Source organism: Panulirus ornatus, chromosome 34, assembly GCF_036320965.1.
Source record: "Panulirus ornatus isolate Po-2019 chromosome 34, ASM3632096v1, whole genome shotgun sequence".
Taxonomy (NCBI): domain Eukaryota; kingdom Metazoa; phylum Arthropoda; class Malacostraca; order Decapoda; family Palinuridae; genus Panulirus; species Panulirus ornatus.
In genome coordinates this window covers 20,421,946-20,436,403 of record NC_092257.1, presented here as the reverse complement: position 1 = coordinate 20,436,403, position 14,458 = coordinate 20,421,946, and the positions used below count along the sequence as shown (strand labels likewise).

General features: G+C 40.5%; 1 protein-coding gene across 4 annotated transcripts in view; it reads left to right on the top strand.

The window, feature by feature from the left end:
• The window catches only part of Reps (RALBP1 associated Eps domain containing), a 246,332-nt gene that overhangs the window by 108,726 nt on the left and 123,148 nt on the right, over positions 1-14,458 (top strand). For all 4 annotated transcript variants that reach the window (XM_071682715.1, XM_071682712.1, XM_071682713.1 and 1 more), the window contains 2 exons: positions 1,351-1,486; positions 5,200-5,346. In XM_071682715.1, coding sequence (XP_071538816.1) covers positions 1,351-1,486; positions 5,200-5,346 — 283 coding nt within the window. The remainder of the gene's footprint in view (positions 1-1,350; positions 1,487-5,199; positions 5,347-14,458) is intronic.

The window sequence follows — 14,458 nt, the reverse complement described above, 5'->3', positions numbered from 1 at the left end:
CCAATCCCTCCCTCTGACCTAGTCCAGCTAGACCTTGCCATACCATAGCCATTAAGAACAGTACTATTTTTTTTTTTATTATACTTTGTAAAAAAAAAAAAAAAAAAAAAACTTTGTCGCTGTCTCCCACGTTTGCGAGGTAGCGCAAGGAAACAGACGAAAGAAATGGCCCAACCCCCCCCATACACATGTATATACATACGTCCACACACGCAAATATACATACCTACACAGCTTTCCATGGTTTACCCCAGACGCTTCACATGCCTTGCTTCAATCCACTGACAGCACGTCAACCCCGGTATACCACATCGCTTCAATTCACTCTATTCCTTGCCCTCCTTTCACCCTCCTGCATGTTCAGGCCCCGATCACACAAAATCTTTTTCACTCCATCTTTCCACCTCCAATTTGGTCTCCCTCTTCTCCTTGTTCCCTCCACCTCCGACACATATATCCTCTTGGTCAATCTTTCCTCACTCATCCTCTCCATGTGCCCAAACCACTTCAAAACACCCTCTTCTGCTCTCTCAACCACGCTCTTTTTATTTCCACACATCTCTCTTACCCTTACGTTACTCACTCGATCAAACCACCTCACACCACACATTGTCCTCAAACATCTCATTTCCAGCACATCCATCCTCCTGCGCACAACTCTATCCATAGCCCACGCCTCGCAACCATACAACATTGTTGGAACCACTATTCCTTCAAACATACCCATTTTTGCTTTCGAGATAATGTTCTCGACTTCCACACAGTCTTCAAGGCCCCCAGGATTTTCGCCCCCTCCCCCACCCTATGATCCACTTCCGCTTCCATGGTTCCATCCGCTGCCAGATCCACTCCCAGATATCTAAAACACTTCACTTCCTCCAGTTTTTCTCCATTCAAACTCACCTCCCAATTGACTTGACCCTCAACCCTACTGTACCTAATAACCTTGCTCTTATTCACATTTACTCTTAACTTTCTTCTTCCACACACTTTTCCAAACTCAGTCACCAGCTTCTGCAGTTTCTCACATGAATCAGCCACCAGCGCTGTATCATCAGCGAACAACAACTGACTCACTTCCCAAGCTCTCTCATCCCCAACAGACTTCATACTTGCCCCTCTTTCCAAAACTCTTGCATTTACCTCCCTAACAACCCCATCCATAAACAAATTAAACAACCATGGAGACATCACACACCCCTGCCGCAAACCTACATTCACAGTACTAAGTTATAAATTTACTCTCTCCCCAGATGTTTTTGTTTGGCATTCATCTACGCTTATATAATTGTATGGTAGAAAAAGAAATTATACAAGAAGTGATAATCTAGAACCTCTCATATTTTACAGGCAATTAGCAGATGTAACAAGAGATGGGGCACTTTCATTAGAGGAATTCTTCACAGCTATGCACTTAGTAGTTTTACGAAAAAATGATATAGAGCTTCCAGAAACATTACCAGCATCTCTCTATCCAGCTTTACAGGTAAGGTATGTTTACAGGCATATTGTAGGTTTAAGCAGATATAAGTGGGGTTTAAGCGGGGGGCTAGAAACCCTCCCCTCCTTGTATTTTAACTTTCTAAAAGGGGAAACAGAAGAAGGAGTCATGCGGGAAATCCTCATCCTCCTTGAAGGCTCAGATTGGGGTGTCTAAATGTGTGTGGATGTAACCGAGATGAGAAAAAAGGAGAGATAGGTAGTATGTTTGAGGAAAGGAACCTGGATGTTTTGGCTCTTGAGTGAAACGAAGCTCAAGGGTAAAGGGGAAGAGTGGTTTGGGAATGTCTTGGGAGTAAAGTCAGGGGTTAATGAGAGGACAAGAGCAAGGTAAGAAGTAGCACTACTCCTGAAACAGGAGTGGTGGGAGTATGTGATAGTATAAGAAAGGAAACTCCAGATTTATATGGGTAAAACTGAAAGTGGATGGAGAGAGACGGATGATTATTGGTGCATGTGCACCTGGGCATGAGAAGAAAGATCATGAGAGGCAAGTGTTTTGGGAGCAGCTGTGTGAGTGTGTTAGTAGTTTTGATGCATGAGACCAGGTTTTAGTGATGGGTGATTTGAATGCAAAGGTGAGTAATGTGGCAGTTGAAGGAATAATTTGTGTACATGGGGTGTTCAGTGTTGTAAATGGGAATGTTGAAGAGTGTATAGATTTATGTGCTGAAAAAGAACTGGTGATTGGGAATACCTGGTAAAAAAAGGGACATATGTATAAGTATATGATTAGGAGAGATGGCCAGAGAGCATTATTGGATTACGTGTTAATTGATGGGCGCGCGAAAGAGAGACTTTTGAATGTTAATGTGCTGAGAGATACATCTGGAGGGATGTCTGATCATTATCTTATGTAGGCAAAGGTGAAGATTTGTAGAGGTTTTCAGAAAAGAAGTGAGATTGTTGGGGTGAAGAGATTGGTGAGAGTAAGTGAGCTGGGGAAGGAGACTTGTGTTAGGAAGTACCAGGAGAGACTGACTACAGAATGGAAAAAGATGAGAACAAAGGACGTAAGGGGAGTAGGGGAGGAATGGGATGTATTTAGGGAAGCAGTGATGGCTTGTGCAAAAGATGCTTGTGGCATGAGAAGCATGGGAGGTGGGTAGATTAGAAAGGGTAGTGAATGGTGGGATGAAGAAGTAAGATTATTATTGAAATAGAAGAGACGGGCATTTGGACGATTTTTGCTGGGAAATAATGCAAATGAGTGGGAGATGTATAAAAGAAAGAGACAGGAGGTCAAGAGAAAGGTGCAAGAGGCGAAAAGGAGGGCAAATGAGAGTTGGGGTGAGAGAGTATCATTAAATTTTAGGGAGAATGAAAAGATGTTTTGGAAGGAGGTAAATAAAGTGTGTAAGACAAGGGAACAAATGGGAACTTCAGTAAAGGGGGCTAATGGGGAGGTGATAACAAGTAGTGGTGATGTGAGAAGGAGATGGAGTGAGGATTTTGAAGGTTTGTTGAATGTGTTTAATGATAGAGTGGCAGATATAGGGTGTTTTGGTTGAGGTGGTGTGCAAAGTGAGAGGATTAGGGAGAATGATTTGGTAAACAGGGAAGAGGTAGTAAAAGCTGTGCAGAAGATGAAAGCAGGCCAGGCAGCGGGTTTGGATGGTATTGCAGTGGAATTCATTAAAAAAGAGGGTGACTGTCTTGTTGACTGGTTGGTAAGATTATTTAATGTATGTATGACTTATGATGAGGTGCCTGAGGATTGGCGGAATGCTTGCATAGTGCCATTGTACAAGGGCAAAGGGGATAAAAGTGAGAGCTCAAATTACAGAGGTATAAGTTTGTTGAGTATTCCTGGGAAATTATATGGGAGGGTATTGATTGATAGGGTGAAGGCATGTACAGAGCATCAGATTGGGGAAGAGCAGTGTGGTTTCAGAAATGGTAGAGGATGTGTAGATCAGGTGTTTGTTTTGAATAATGTATGTGAGAAATACTTAGAAAAGCAAATGGATTTGTATGTAGCATTTATGGATCTGGAGAAGGCATATGATAAGAGTTGATAGAGATGCCCTGAGTGAGGAAAGATTGACCAAGAGGGATATATGTGTCAGAGGTGGAGGGAATGAGAAGTGGGAGACCAAATTGGAGGTGGAAAGATGGAGTGAAAAAAATATTTGAGTGATTGGGGCCTAAACATCAGGAGGGTGAAAAGCGTGCAAGGAATAGAGTGAATTGGAACGATGTGGTATACTTGGGCCGACGTGCTGTCAATGGATTGAACCAGGGCGTGTGAAGCGTCTGGGGTAAACCATGGAAAGTCCTGTGGGGCCTAGATGTGGAAAGGGAGCTGTGGTTTCGGTGCATTATACATGACAGCTATAGACTGAGTGTGAACGAATGTGGCCTTGCTGTTATTCACATTTACTCTCAGCTTTCTTCTTTCTCACACTTTACCAAACTCAGTCACCAGCTTCTGCAGTTTCTCACCCAAATCAGCCACCAGCGTTGTATCATCAGCGACAACAACTGACTCACTTCCCAAGCTCTCTCATCCACAACAGACTGCATACTTTCCCCTCATGTTCATGTTTTATGAAAATGCGTGTTTGTTTATTCTTGCGCTACCCCGCCAACACGGGAGACTGCGACTACGTGTGATGAATGAAATATATGATTACTAAGTATGATAAATGAAATATATGATTAACCATCAAGTGAAGTATGACAAATGAAATATATAATTAACCATCAAGACTTGTGATGTCATATGCAAGTGTCCACTCAAGATAGAATATCAAAGAAATTATTAATATTTAGGCTTTGAAATAATGAAGCTTTTAATGTAGCCTATGTTTATATTTCTTGTGATTGAATTTTTTACACATATTTTCTTATTAGTAGACAAAGTACTGTCTTTGTAGATAATGTTTGAATGATATGTAAATAGTACATGTATTAAGGGTGCTTAGGTGTGTGAAGTTACCCAGAAAGATGCTATAGAGTGTTTACTGTCTTCAGTATATTAGTGTGAAATCACACCCACAGAAGCCATGACTATTATCTAATTACGGATATATTCATCCTTCAAACCACTGACCTGCCTCCTATGCTGTCCCTTTAACTCTTTACTAGGTGGGCATAGAGGTAGGTATATTTCTTTTCTGGGTATGTCCTTTACCAATAAGTAATGTATGAATTTTCTGGATAGAACTTTCTTTTTCTTTACCCTTGGGAGGGTCATCTCTGAAGTATTTATGCAGTAAAAGGGTTAACATTAGGACAGTGTATTTGTATTTATAGAGGGGATGTTACTCTGAGAAAATTTATTGATACACATAGACCATGGTATTCCATGTGCTTTCTGTATTTGTCACTCTATTGTGTGGTCGAAAAAGATGACTAGAGATAGATAAGCTAATTGACATAGTAAGACCAGCATATTGTATAGCATGGAGCAGCATAGTACACATCCAGATGAAGTAATTTGGATTGTAAAGGATGATTAAGGTCATTTGATATTATATGAAGAGGTCTGATTTTGCCAAATAAAAGCTTTGACATATGTCCCCTCTCTTCATATTTTTCCCTAATTCACCTAGATTTCAGATTTCAGCTTGTGCAGTCCAGAATTAAGTCTTCAAATGGTATCAGAAGAGCTCAGTCTTCCTGCATAATCTCATTCACCCATCTTACAGTCGTAAAAAAAATGAAGAAAATATCTAATTGTTCGTTTTATTATAGCGGAAGAGTAGTAGCAGTGGTGTTGAGGGTGGGAACTCTGGTGCATCTGGCAACTCATCTGTGGTAGTAGGTGCAGTAGTAGTTCCTGACACGGAAGCCAGTGCCAAGGCAACTCCTGATCCTCTTTCACCGTCTAGAAATAAGGAGGTGGGTATAGTTAGAAGAAGACCATTCTAGATAGTTATCCCTTTTTTAGAGGTACATTTAGACCTCAGGAGTGCTAGAATGGTTAAGGGTAAGAGTGTGTTTTATAAATCAACAGTGTCTCATAAAATTGATATATCAGACTGTCTTATTTTGCTCATTTGGAGCTTATATTTTTATTTTCAAGCTACTATAGGAGTAATTGAATGTAATTAATTAAAGTAAGTAATTGAATGGAATTAATTGAATGTTAGGGCAAGAGAATTAATGTAAGAAGATTGTTTAACCCCCTGAAAATTATGTTGGACAATTAAGGATGTGTGGACTGAGTGTCTGGAGATTTTTTGAAAAATGCCAAGGGAAAGAGAATGGTGTGTCACATGGTTGTTTAATGTATTTATGGATGTGTTAGTCAAGGAGATAAATGTGAGTGGGTCTCAAAGCAAAGGTTGGGTCTGTGTTATGCTGGTGTTCGTAGGACATGGAAGATGTATCACGTGTTGTTTGCAGGTGATGTGGCTCTGATGGTATGATATAGAGAGAAACTCAATAGTTAAGTGTCAGTGTTTCTGTGAAAAATACAAATGTTAAAAGTTACTGTAAACACAAATAAGGCAATGAGGTGCTTTAGATTGGTTGAAACAGGCTGATTTGATAGTTTAAATGAGGAGGATCTAGAGGAAGTGGAGTGCTTCTGGTGTCTGGGAGTAGACATGACAGTGGATTGATTCAGGGTTGGAGGGGTGCTGAAGTTAATCCAAGGACGGAAGGAGTTTAAAGTTTCTAGTGTGTTAAGAAGTGTGTGGAAGGAAAGGTAAGTGTCTGTAAGGGCAAAGATAGGCATGTCTGAAGGTATAATAGTCTTGAACAGTGTTATAGGGATACGAGTCTTGGGCCTTGAATGTATAAGAAAGGAAAAGACTTTATGGGCTGGCATGATGGAAGGAGTTTAAGGTCTCAAGTGTGTTAAAGAGTTTGTAGAAGGAAATGTTAGTGTATATAAGAGCAAAGATAGGTACCTCTGAAGATATATTAGTTTTTCAAAGTGTTGTAGGGATATAAGTCTTGGACCTTGAATGTTAAAGTAAGGAAAAGGTTGGATGGGCTGACTGTGAAGTATATGTGGACAGTGGACGCCATGAGGCAGGTAGATTGCCAAGGAAATGACATTTCAGAGAGTTGTAGTTGTGAGCATAGTCTTACTGAGAAATTTATCTTGGTTGTGTTGAAATGAATTAGACATAAAGAAATGATAAATGAGGAGGCTGACAAAAGGGACCTGTGTTTAAAAGCGTAATGAACTAGATGCCTAAAGGGGATGTGGGAGGAATAAATGAGGCTTTAGGTTATCAAGGCCATAACCTTAACACTTGTGCTAGGATGTCTTGATGTGCATTCTTCAGAATACTTAAGCAGTGCATAGAAACAGCATTAATCCAAAGGTTTGAATATTCACAAAGAATCTTTTTAGGCATCTATTTTGAGTATATATCAGGTCATTTATTGGGTTTATAGATATATGCTATGGTTCAATTGGACGCCAACCTTTCAAGCTTATTATCTAGTTAAACCATGCAACTCAAGTTCAGTGGCCTCCTTCCCCTTACTTTACACCAGTAATCCCTATGCTCTCAGTTGCAGTAATACACATTTTGTACCTTGTGCACTGAAAGTGAATTAGACGGTGTAAAATGTAAATTTTTTCATTCATTGTGGTTGGAGAATGATCATTAAGGAAAGTAGGTAGTATGAGATAAAATAAATTACCAGAAACTGTGAAAATTGCAGTCATCTGTGCATGAATATATGAATTATCATTTTGTAATGCTCTTTTTGATCATTTACATGCAGATTTATGTAAATGATTGCTTTATGATAATATATACACTATATTAAATTGTGAATCTTTTACCAGAATCACCATTATGAAGTGAGATTGTTGTTGCCGATATGCATATTTATATCTGTGATCAACAACAATTTGTAATGATACTGTTGGTAAGAGATCTGCTATTTGATATATGTAATATATCAGAGTAACCATTTACTAACAGGTGCTTTTCCAGAAAAAGGAGTGTTATACTAAAAGCAGATTCAGAAACTAATAATTGTTGTAAACATTATATATAACATGCTGCTGATAGCGTGCATTTTAACAAACACACTTTGTTATGGTGATTTTTTCATACTTGATTGCTATTTCCTGTGTAGCAAAGTAGGGCCAGAAATAGACTAAGAATGGTCATGTCTGCCTATATCCATTCTCTAGCTGTCATACATACATAATGCATGAAAACCACAGCTCCTTATTCACAACCAGGCCTCACAGATATTTTCATGGTTTACCCCAGATGCTTCACTTGCCCTGGTTCAGTCCTCTGACAGCATGTTGATCCCAGTTTACCTCATTGTTCCAGTTCACTCGATCGTGTACACACCTTTTACCCTCCTGCTAGTTAAGGTCCAGATCACTTAAAATCATGTTTTCTCTATATTTCCATTTCCAGTATGGTGTCCCCTTTCTCCTTGTTCCCCCCACTTCTGACATATATCTTCTTCATCAACCTTCCATTACTTATTCTTTTCATGTGTCCAGATCATTTCAGCACACCCTCAACAGCTTTCTCAACCACACTTTTTTTTTTATTACTGCACCTCTTTTACTCTTCCATTACTTACTAGATCAAACCACTTCCCACTATGTAATATCCTCACTCATCTTTTCTCTGCAGAGTTTTATCCATATCCCATTCCTTGCATCCATATGATTTTGCTGGGACAACCATATTTTCAAATATACCCGTTTTTGTCTCCCAGATGGCAATCTCTCGCTCCACACATTCTTCAGCGCTCCCAGAACCTTTTCTCTCTCTCCCACCATATGACTCACTTCAGTTTCCATCATTCCATTCACTGCCATGTTTACTACCTATCTATCCATATCTTTGATGCCTGTTCCCTTCTAGAACTCCTTCAGGGAGGTGGCCACGGCAATAAAGTCTCCATGACTATGGAACTCCAGTGCTGTCTCTTATCCTCTTGTGTCTAGTGCAGTGTTTTCAGAGGCCCCTACCTAATGTTCATAATGACTGCTTCTACTTAATGCTCCTTCCTAACATTCCTAATGACTATATCTACCTAATACTCCTACCTAATGTTCCAACCTACTACTTCTATGTATTGCTCTTATCATTTTGCCAGATGGCAGGGGTCAGCTAGAAGAAAAGTTCCAAAAACAAGCTTTAGTTTGAAGACCCATGGTCTTGGCAAAGACTGAATACAATCCTTTTGCATCAGCAGGTATAAAAGTCACTTATTCAAATTTTACTATGACTACTTGTAGCCATTGTTAAAGCTGAATAAACTCAGCTGGCATTAGCTTAGATAAAAGTCCCTAAAAGAAGCTTTAGTTTGACAACCCTTGGACCCTGAAGAAACTGATTAGAATCATCTGATTTTGATTAGAATAGAAGTTCTAAATTCAATCTATTTTGAGGGCCCCTGGGCCCTGCAAAACCTCAGTAAAATCGTTTGGCATCAGTTAGAAAATGTCAAGCTTAATTTTGATAACCAGCGAGACCAGCAAAACCAGAATGAATTCGTTAAGAACAATAATAGTCCCAAAGTGAAGTATTGGTTTGATGACCCATAGGCCCTGCAAAAGCTGAATAAGATTGTCTGACATTAGCTAGAAAAATAGTCACAAAAGGAAGCTTAAGTTTGAATACCTTTGGGCATTGCAGAAACTGAACAGAATCATCTTATGTGAATTAGGATAAAAGTCTTAAGGAGAATCTTTATTTTAGTGACCGTTGGGCCCCGTAAGAATTGAAAAAATTGCCTGATGTCAGTTTTAGTTTGAAGACCCTCGGGCCTGGCAAAAACTGAATACAGTTGTCTAGCATTAGCAGGAATAAAAGTCACTAAATGAAGCTTTAGTTTGACGACCTGTGGGCATTGTTAAAGTTTAATAGAATCAGTTGGCATTATAAGATGAGATGAAAGTCCCAAAAAGAAGCTTTAGTTGGATCCCGCAAAAACTGAAAAGAATTGTCTGATGTTAACTGGAATAAATGTCCTAAACTTATCGTATTTTGAGGACTCTTGGGCCCTGCTTAACCTCAGTAAAATTGTCTGGCGTTGGTTAGAAAAAAGTCTCAAAGTCAAGCTTATGTTTGACTACCAGTAAGCCCAACAAAACCTGAATTATATCGTTGGGTGTTAAGAACAATAATAGTCCCAAAGTGAAGTATTGGTTTGACAACCTGTAGGCCCTGCAGAAGGTGAATGAAATTTTCTGACAGCTAAATTAAATCTCACAAAAGGAAGCTTAAGTTTGAAGGCCTTTGGGCAATGGAAAAACTAAAAAGAATCACGTAGTGTGAGCTAGAATAAAATCCCAAAGTGAATCTTTAGTTTGATGACTGGGGCCCCGTAAAAGCTGAAAAAAGTAATGATGTCAGCTAGAATAAAAGTTTCAAAGTCGAACGTTAGTTTGAAGACCCATGGGCCTGGCAAAAACTGAATACAATCCTTTAGCATTAGCAGGAATAAAAGTCAATAAGTGAAACTTTAGTTTGGTTACCCATGGGCATTGTTGAAGCTGAATAGAGATGGAGGGAATGAGGAGAGGTGGGAGACCAAATTGGAGGTGGGAAGATGGAGTGAAAAAGATTTTGAGTGATTGGGGCCTAAACATGCAGGAGGGTGCAAGGCGTGCAAGGAATAGAGTGAATTGGAACGATGTGGTGTACCGGGTCGACGTGCTTCAATGGATTGAACCAGGGCATGTGAAGCGTCTGGGGTGAACCATGGAAAGTTTTGTTGGGCCTGGATGTGGAAAGGGAGCTGTGGTTTCGGTGCATTATACATGACAGCTAAAGACTAAGTGTGAACAAATGTGACCTCTGTTGTCTTTTCCTAGTGCTACCTCGCGCACATACAGGGGGAAGGGGTTTTCATTTCATGTGTGGCGGGTTGGTGACGGGAATGAATAAGGGCAGACAATATGAATTATGTACATATGTATATATGTCTATGTCTGTCTGTGTATATATATATATGTATATATTTTTTTTTTTTTTTTTGTTGTTTCCCGCGTTTGCGAGGTAGCGCAAGGAAACAGACGAAAGAAATGGCCCAACCCACCCCCATACACATGTATATACATACGTCCACACACGCAAATATACATACCTACACAGCTTTCCATGGTTTACCCCACACGCTTCACATGCCTTGATTCAATCCACTGACAGCACGTCAACCCCGGTATACCACCTCGCTCCAATTCACTCTATTCCTTGCCCTCCTTTCACCCTCCTGCATGTTCAGGCCCCGATCACACAAAATCTTTTTCACTCCATCTTTCCACCTCCAATTTGGTCTCCCTCTTCTCCTCGTTCCCTCCACCTCCGACACATATATCCTCGTGGTCAATCTTTCCTCACTCATTCTCTCCATGTGCCCAAACCACTTCAAAACACCCTCTTCTGCTCTCTCAACCACGCTCTTTTTATTTCCACACATCTCTCTTACCCTTACTTTACTTACTCAATCAAACCACCTCACACCACACATTGTCCTCAAACATCTCATTTCCAGCACATCCATCCTCCTGCGCACAACTCTATCCATAGCCCACGCCTCGCAACCATACAACATTGTTGGAACCACTATTCCTTCAAACATACCCATTTTTGCTTTCCGAGATAATGTTCTCGACTTCCACACATTCTTCAAGGCTCCCAGAATTTTCGCCCCCTCCCCCACCCTATGATCCACTTCCGCTTCCATGGTTCCATCCGCTGCCAGATCCACTCCCAGATATCTAAAACACTTCACTTCCTCCAGTTTTTCTCCATTCAAACTCACCTCCCAATTGACTTGACCCTCAACCCTACTGTACCTAATAACCTTGCTCTTATTCACATTTACTCTTAACTTTCTTCTTCCACACACTTTACCAAACTCAGTCACCAGCTTCTGCAGTTTCTCACATGAATCAGCCACCAGCGCTGTATCATCAGCGAACAACAACTGACTCACTTCCCAAGCTCTCTCATCCCCAACAGACTTCATACTTGCCCCTCTTTCCAAAACTCTTGCATTCACCTCCCTAACAACCCCATCCATAAACAAATTAAACAACCATGGAGACATCACACACCCCTGCCGCAAACCTACATTCACTGAGAACCAATCACTTTCCTCTCTTCCTACACGTACACATGCCTTACATCCTCGATAAAAACTTTTCACTGCTTCTAACAACTTTCCTCCCACACCATATATTCTTAATACCTTCCACAGAGCATCTCTATCAACTCTATCATATGCCTTCTCCAGATCCATAAATGCTACATACAAATCCATTTGCTTTTCTAAGTATTTCTCACATACATTCTTCAAAGCAAACACCTGATCCACACATCCTCTACCACTTCTGAAACCACACTGCTCTTCCCCAATCTGATGCTCTGTACATGCCTTCACCCTCTCAATCAATACCCTCCCATATAATTTCCCAGGAATACTCAACAGACTTATACCTCTGTAATTTGAGCACTCACTCTTATCCCCTTTGCCTTTGTACAATGGCACTATGCACGCATTCCGCCAATCCTCAGGCACCTCACCATGAGTCATACATACATTAAATAACCTTACCAACCAGTCAACAATACAGTCACCCCCTTTTTTAATAAATTCCACTGCAATACCATCCAAACCTGCTGCCTTGCCGGCTTTCATCTTCCGCAAAGCTTTTACTACCTCTTCTCTGTTTACCAAATCATTTTCCCTAACCCTCTCACTTTGCACACCACCTCGACCAAAACACCCTATATCTGCCACTCTATCATCAAACACATTCAACAAACCTTCAAAATACTCACTCCATTTCCTTCTCACATCACCAATACTTGTTATCACCTCCCCATTTGCGCCCTTCACTGAAGTTCCCATTTGCTTCCTTGTCTTACGCACTTTATTTACCTCCTTCCAGAACATCTTTTTATTCTCCCTACAATTTAATGATCCTCTCTCACCCCAACTCTCATTTGCCCTTTTTTTCACCTCTTGCACCTTTCTCTTGACCTCCTGTCTCTTTCTTTTATACATCTCCCACTCAATTGCATTTTTTCCCTGCAAAAATCGTCCAAATGCCTCTCTCTTCTCTTTCACTAATACTCTTACTTCTTCATCCCACCACTCACTACCCTTTCTAATCAACCCACCTCCCACTCTTCTCATGCCACAAGCATCTTTTGCGCAATCCATCACTGATTCCCTAGATACATCCCATTCCTCCCCCACTCTCCTTACTTCCATTGTTCTCACCTTTTTCCATTCTGTACTCAGTCTCTCCTGGTACTTCCTCACACAAGTCTCCTTCCCAAGCTCACTTACTCTCACCACCCTCTTCAACCCAACATTCACTCTTCTTTTCTGAAAACCCATACAAATCTTCACCTTAGCCTCCACAAGATAATGATCAGACATCCCTCCAGTTGCACCTCTCAGCACATTAACATCCAAAAGTCTCTCTTTCGCGCGCCTGTCAATTAACACGTAATCCAATAACGCTCTCTGGCCATCTCTCCTACTTACATAAGTATACTTATATGTATATGTTGAGATGAATAGATATGTATATGTGCTGTGTGTGGATGTGTACGTATATACATGTGTATGTGGGTGGGTTGGGCCATTCTTTCGTCTGTTTCCTTGCACTACCTTGCTAATGCAGGAGACCGACAGAGTGTGATGAAATGAAATATTGTAAAATCATTTAGGCAGGAGTACTATGTAGAAGCAGTAGGTAGTAACATTAAGAAGGAATGCTAAGAAGTGGTGAGTAGGAACATTAGGTTGGAGCCTCTGCAAAAACTCCTCTAGAGTTGCCCTCTGCCAGTGGCCTGTTAAGGGTTGAGGCACCTAGAACTAAGAAGTGGCACTGGAATTGACTAGTTATGGAGACTCTGTTGCTGTGGCCAACCCCTTAAGGAAATTTCTGTTGGGAATAGGTGTCAGATATATAGATAAGTGTGTGAGGGAAGTTGCTAAAATCAGAAGAGAGTTTTCATCAAGAGATTAAGGCATATATGTAAGTATGAAGAATGGAGGGTGAGTGGTTCCAGGTGAAAGTGGGTCTGTGACAGAGGTTTGTGGTTGTTTAATGTGTTTATGGGGAAGTAGGTGAATGCTTGGTTTTTTGAGAAAGAGGCAAGTATGCTGTCTGTTGGGGATGAGGTTGAAGCCTGGGAGGTGACTTATTTCTTGTTTGCTGTTGACAGTACAGTGGTGGAAAATATAAGCAAGAAACTGCAGAAGCTGATTGACCGAATAAAAGAAAGGCTATTAGGTTTAGCAGTGAAGAGGGACATGTTAAGTGCAGTGTTAGTTTGAATAGAGGAATCTTGGAGGAACTGTGTTTTAAGTCTTGGGTGCATTGAGATATGTGCTGAAAAAGAGGTCACTCTCTTTAAGGGTAAAGATGGGTGTGTTTGATGTTGTAGTTGTCTCGTTAGCGTTGTATAGATGCGAGATTTAGGCTGTAGATGAAACTATGGTAAAGAGGATAATGTGTTAGAAATTATAGGTTTGAGGTCATTTGGTGCCCAGAGGTTTGATCAATTAAGAAATAAAAGAGTAATAGAAAGGTGTGGTAGTAAAAAAATGGTATGTATTAGAGATCTGAAGAGGATGAACTGAAATGGTTTGGACATATGGAGAGGATGACTGAGACAGTTTGCATGTTGGGATTGAAGGGAACAAGGAAAAGGGAGACACAAGGGATGAGGTGGAAGGATGGAGTGAAAGATTTGTATTGTGCCCAAAGCTTGAACACGCTGGATGGTGTAGGATGTGTATGGGTTAGAGCAAATTGGAGCATTGCGGTATAAAGGACCTAGTGTGCCGTCATATTGATTTGTTACGTCGAAGACTCTCATGATTATAACTTTGAGCAGTTTTATGTTATTAGATGTCATAAATCTACTCATATAAGGTCACTTTTTTCACATCTCTACAACAACAATGTTCAATTTTATGAAAGTTTGCCCAACATTGGTGATTTGGTTTCACATCCAAATAACTCCACAATTAGCTAGAT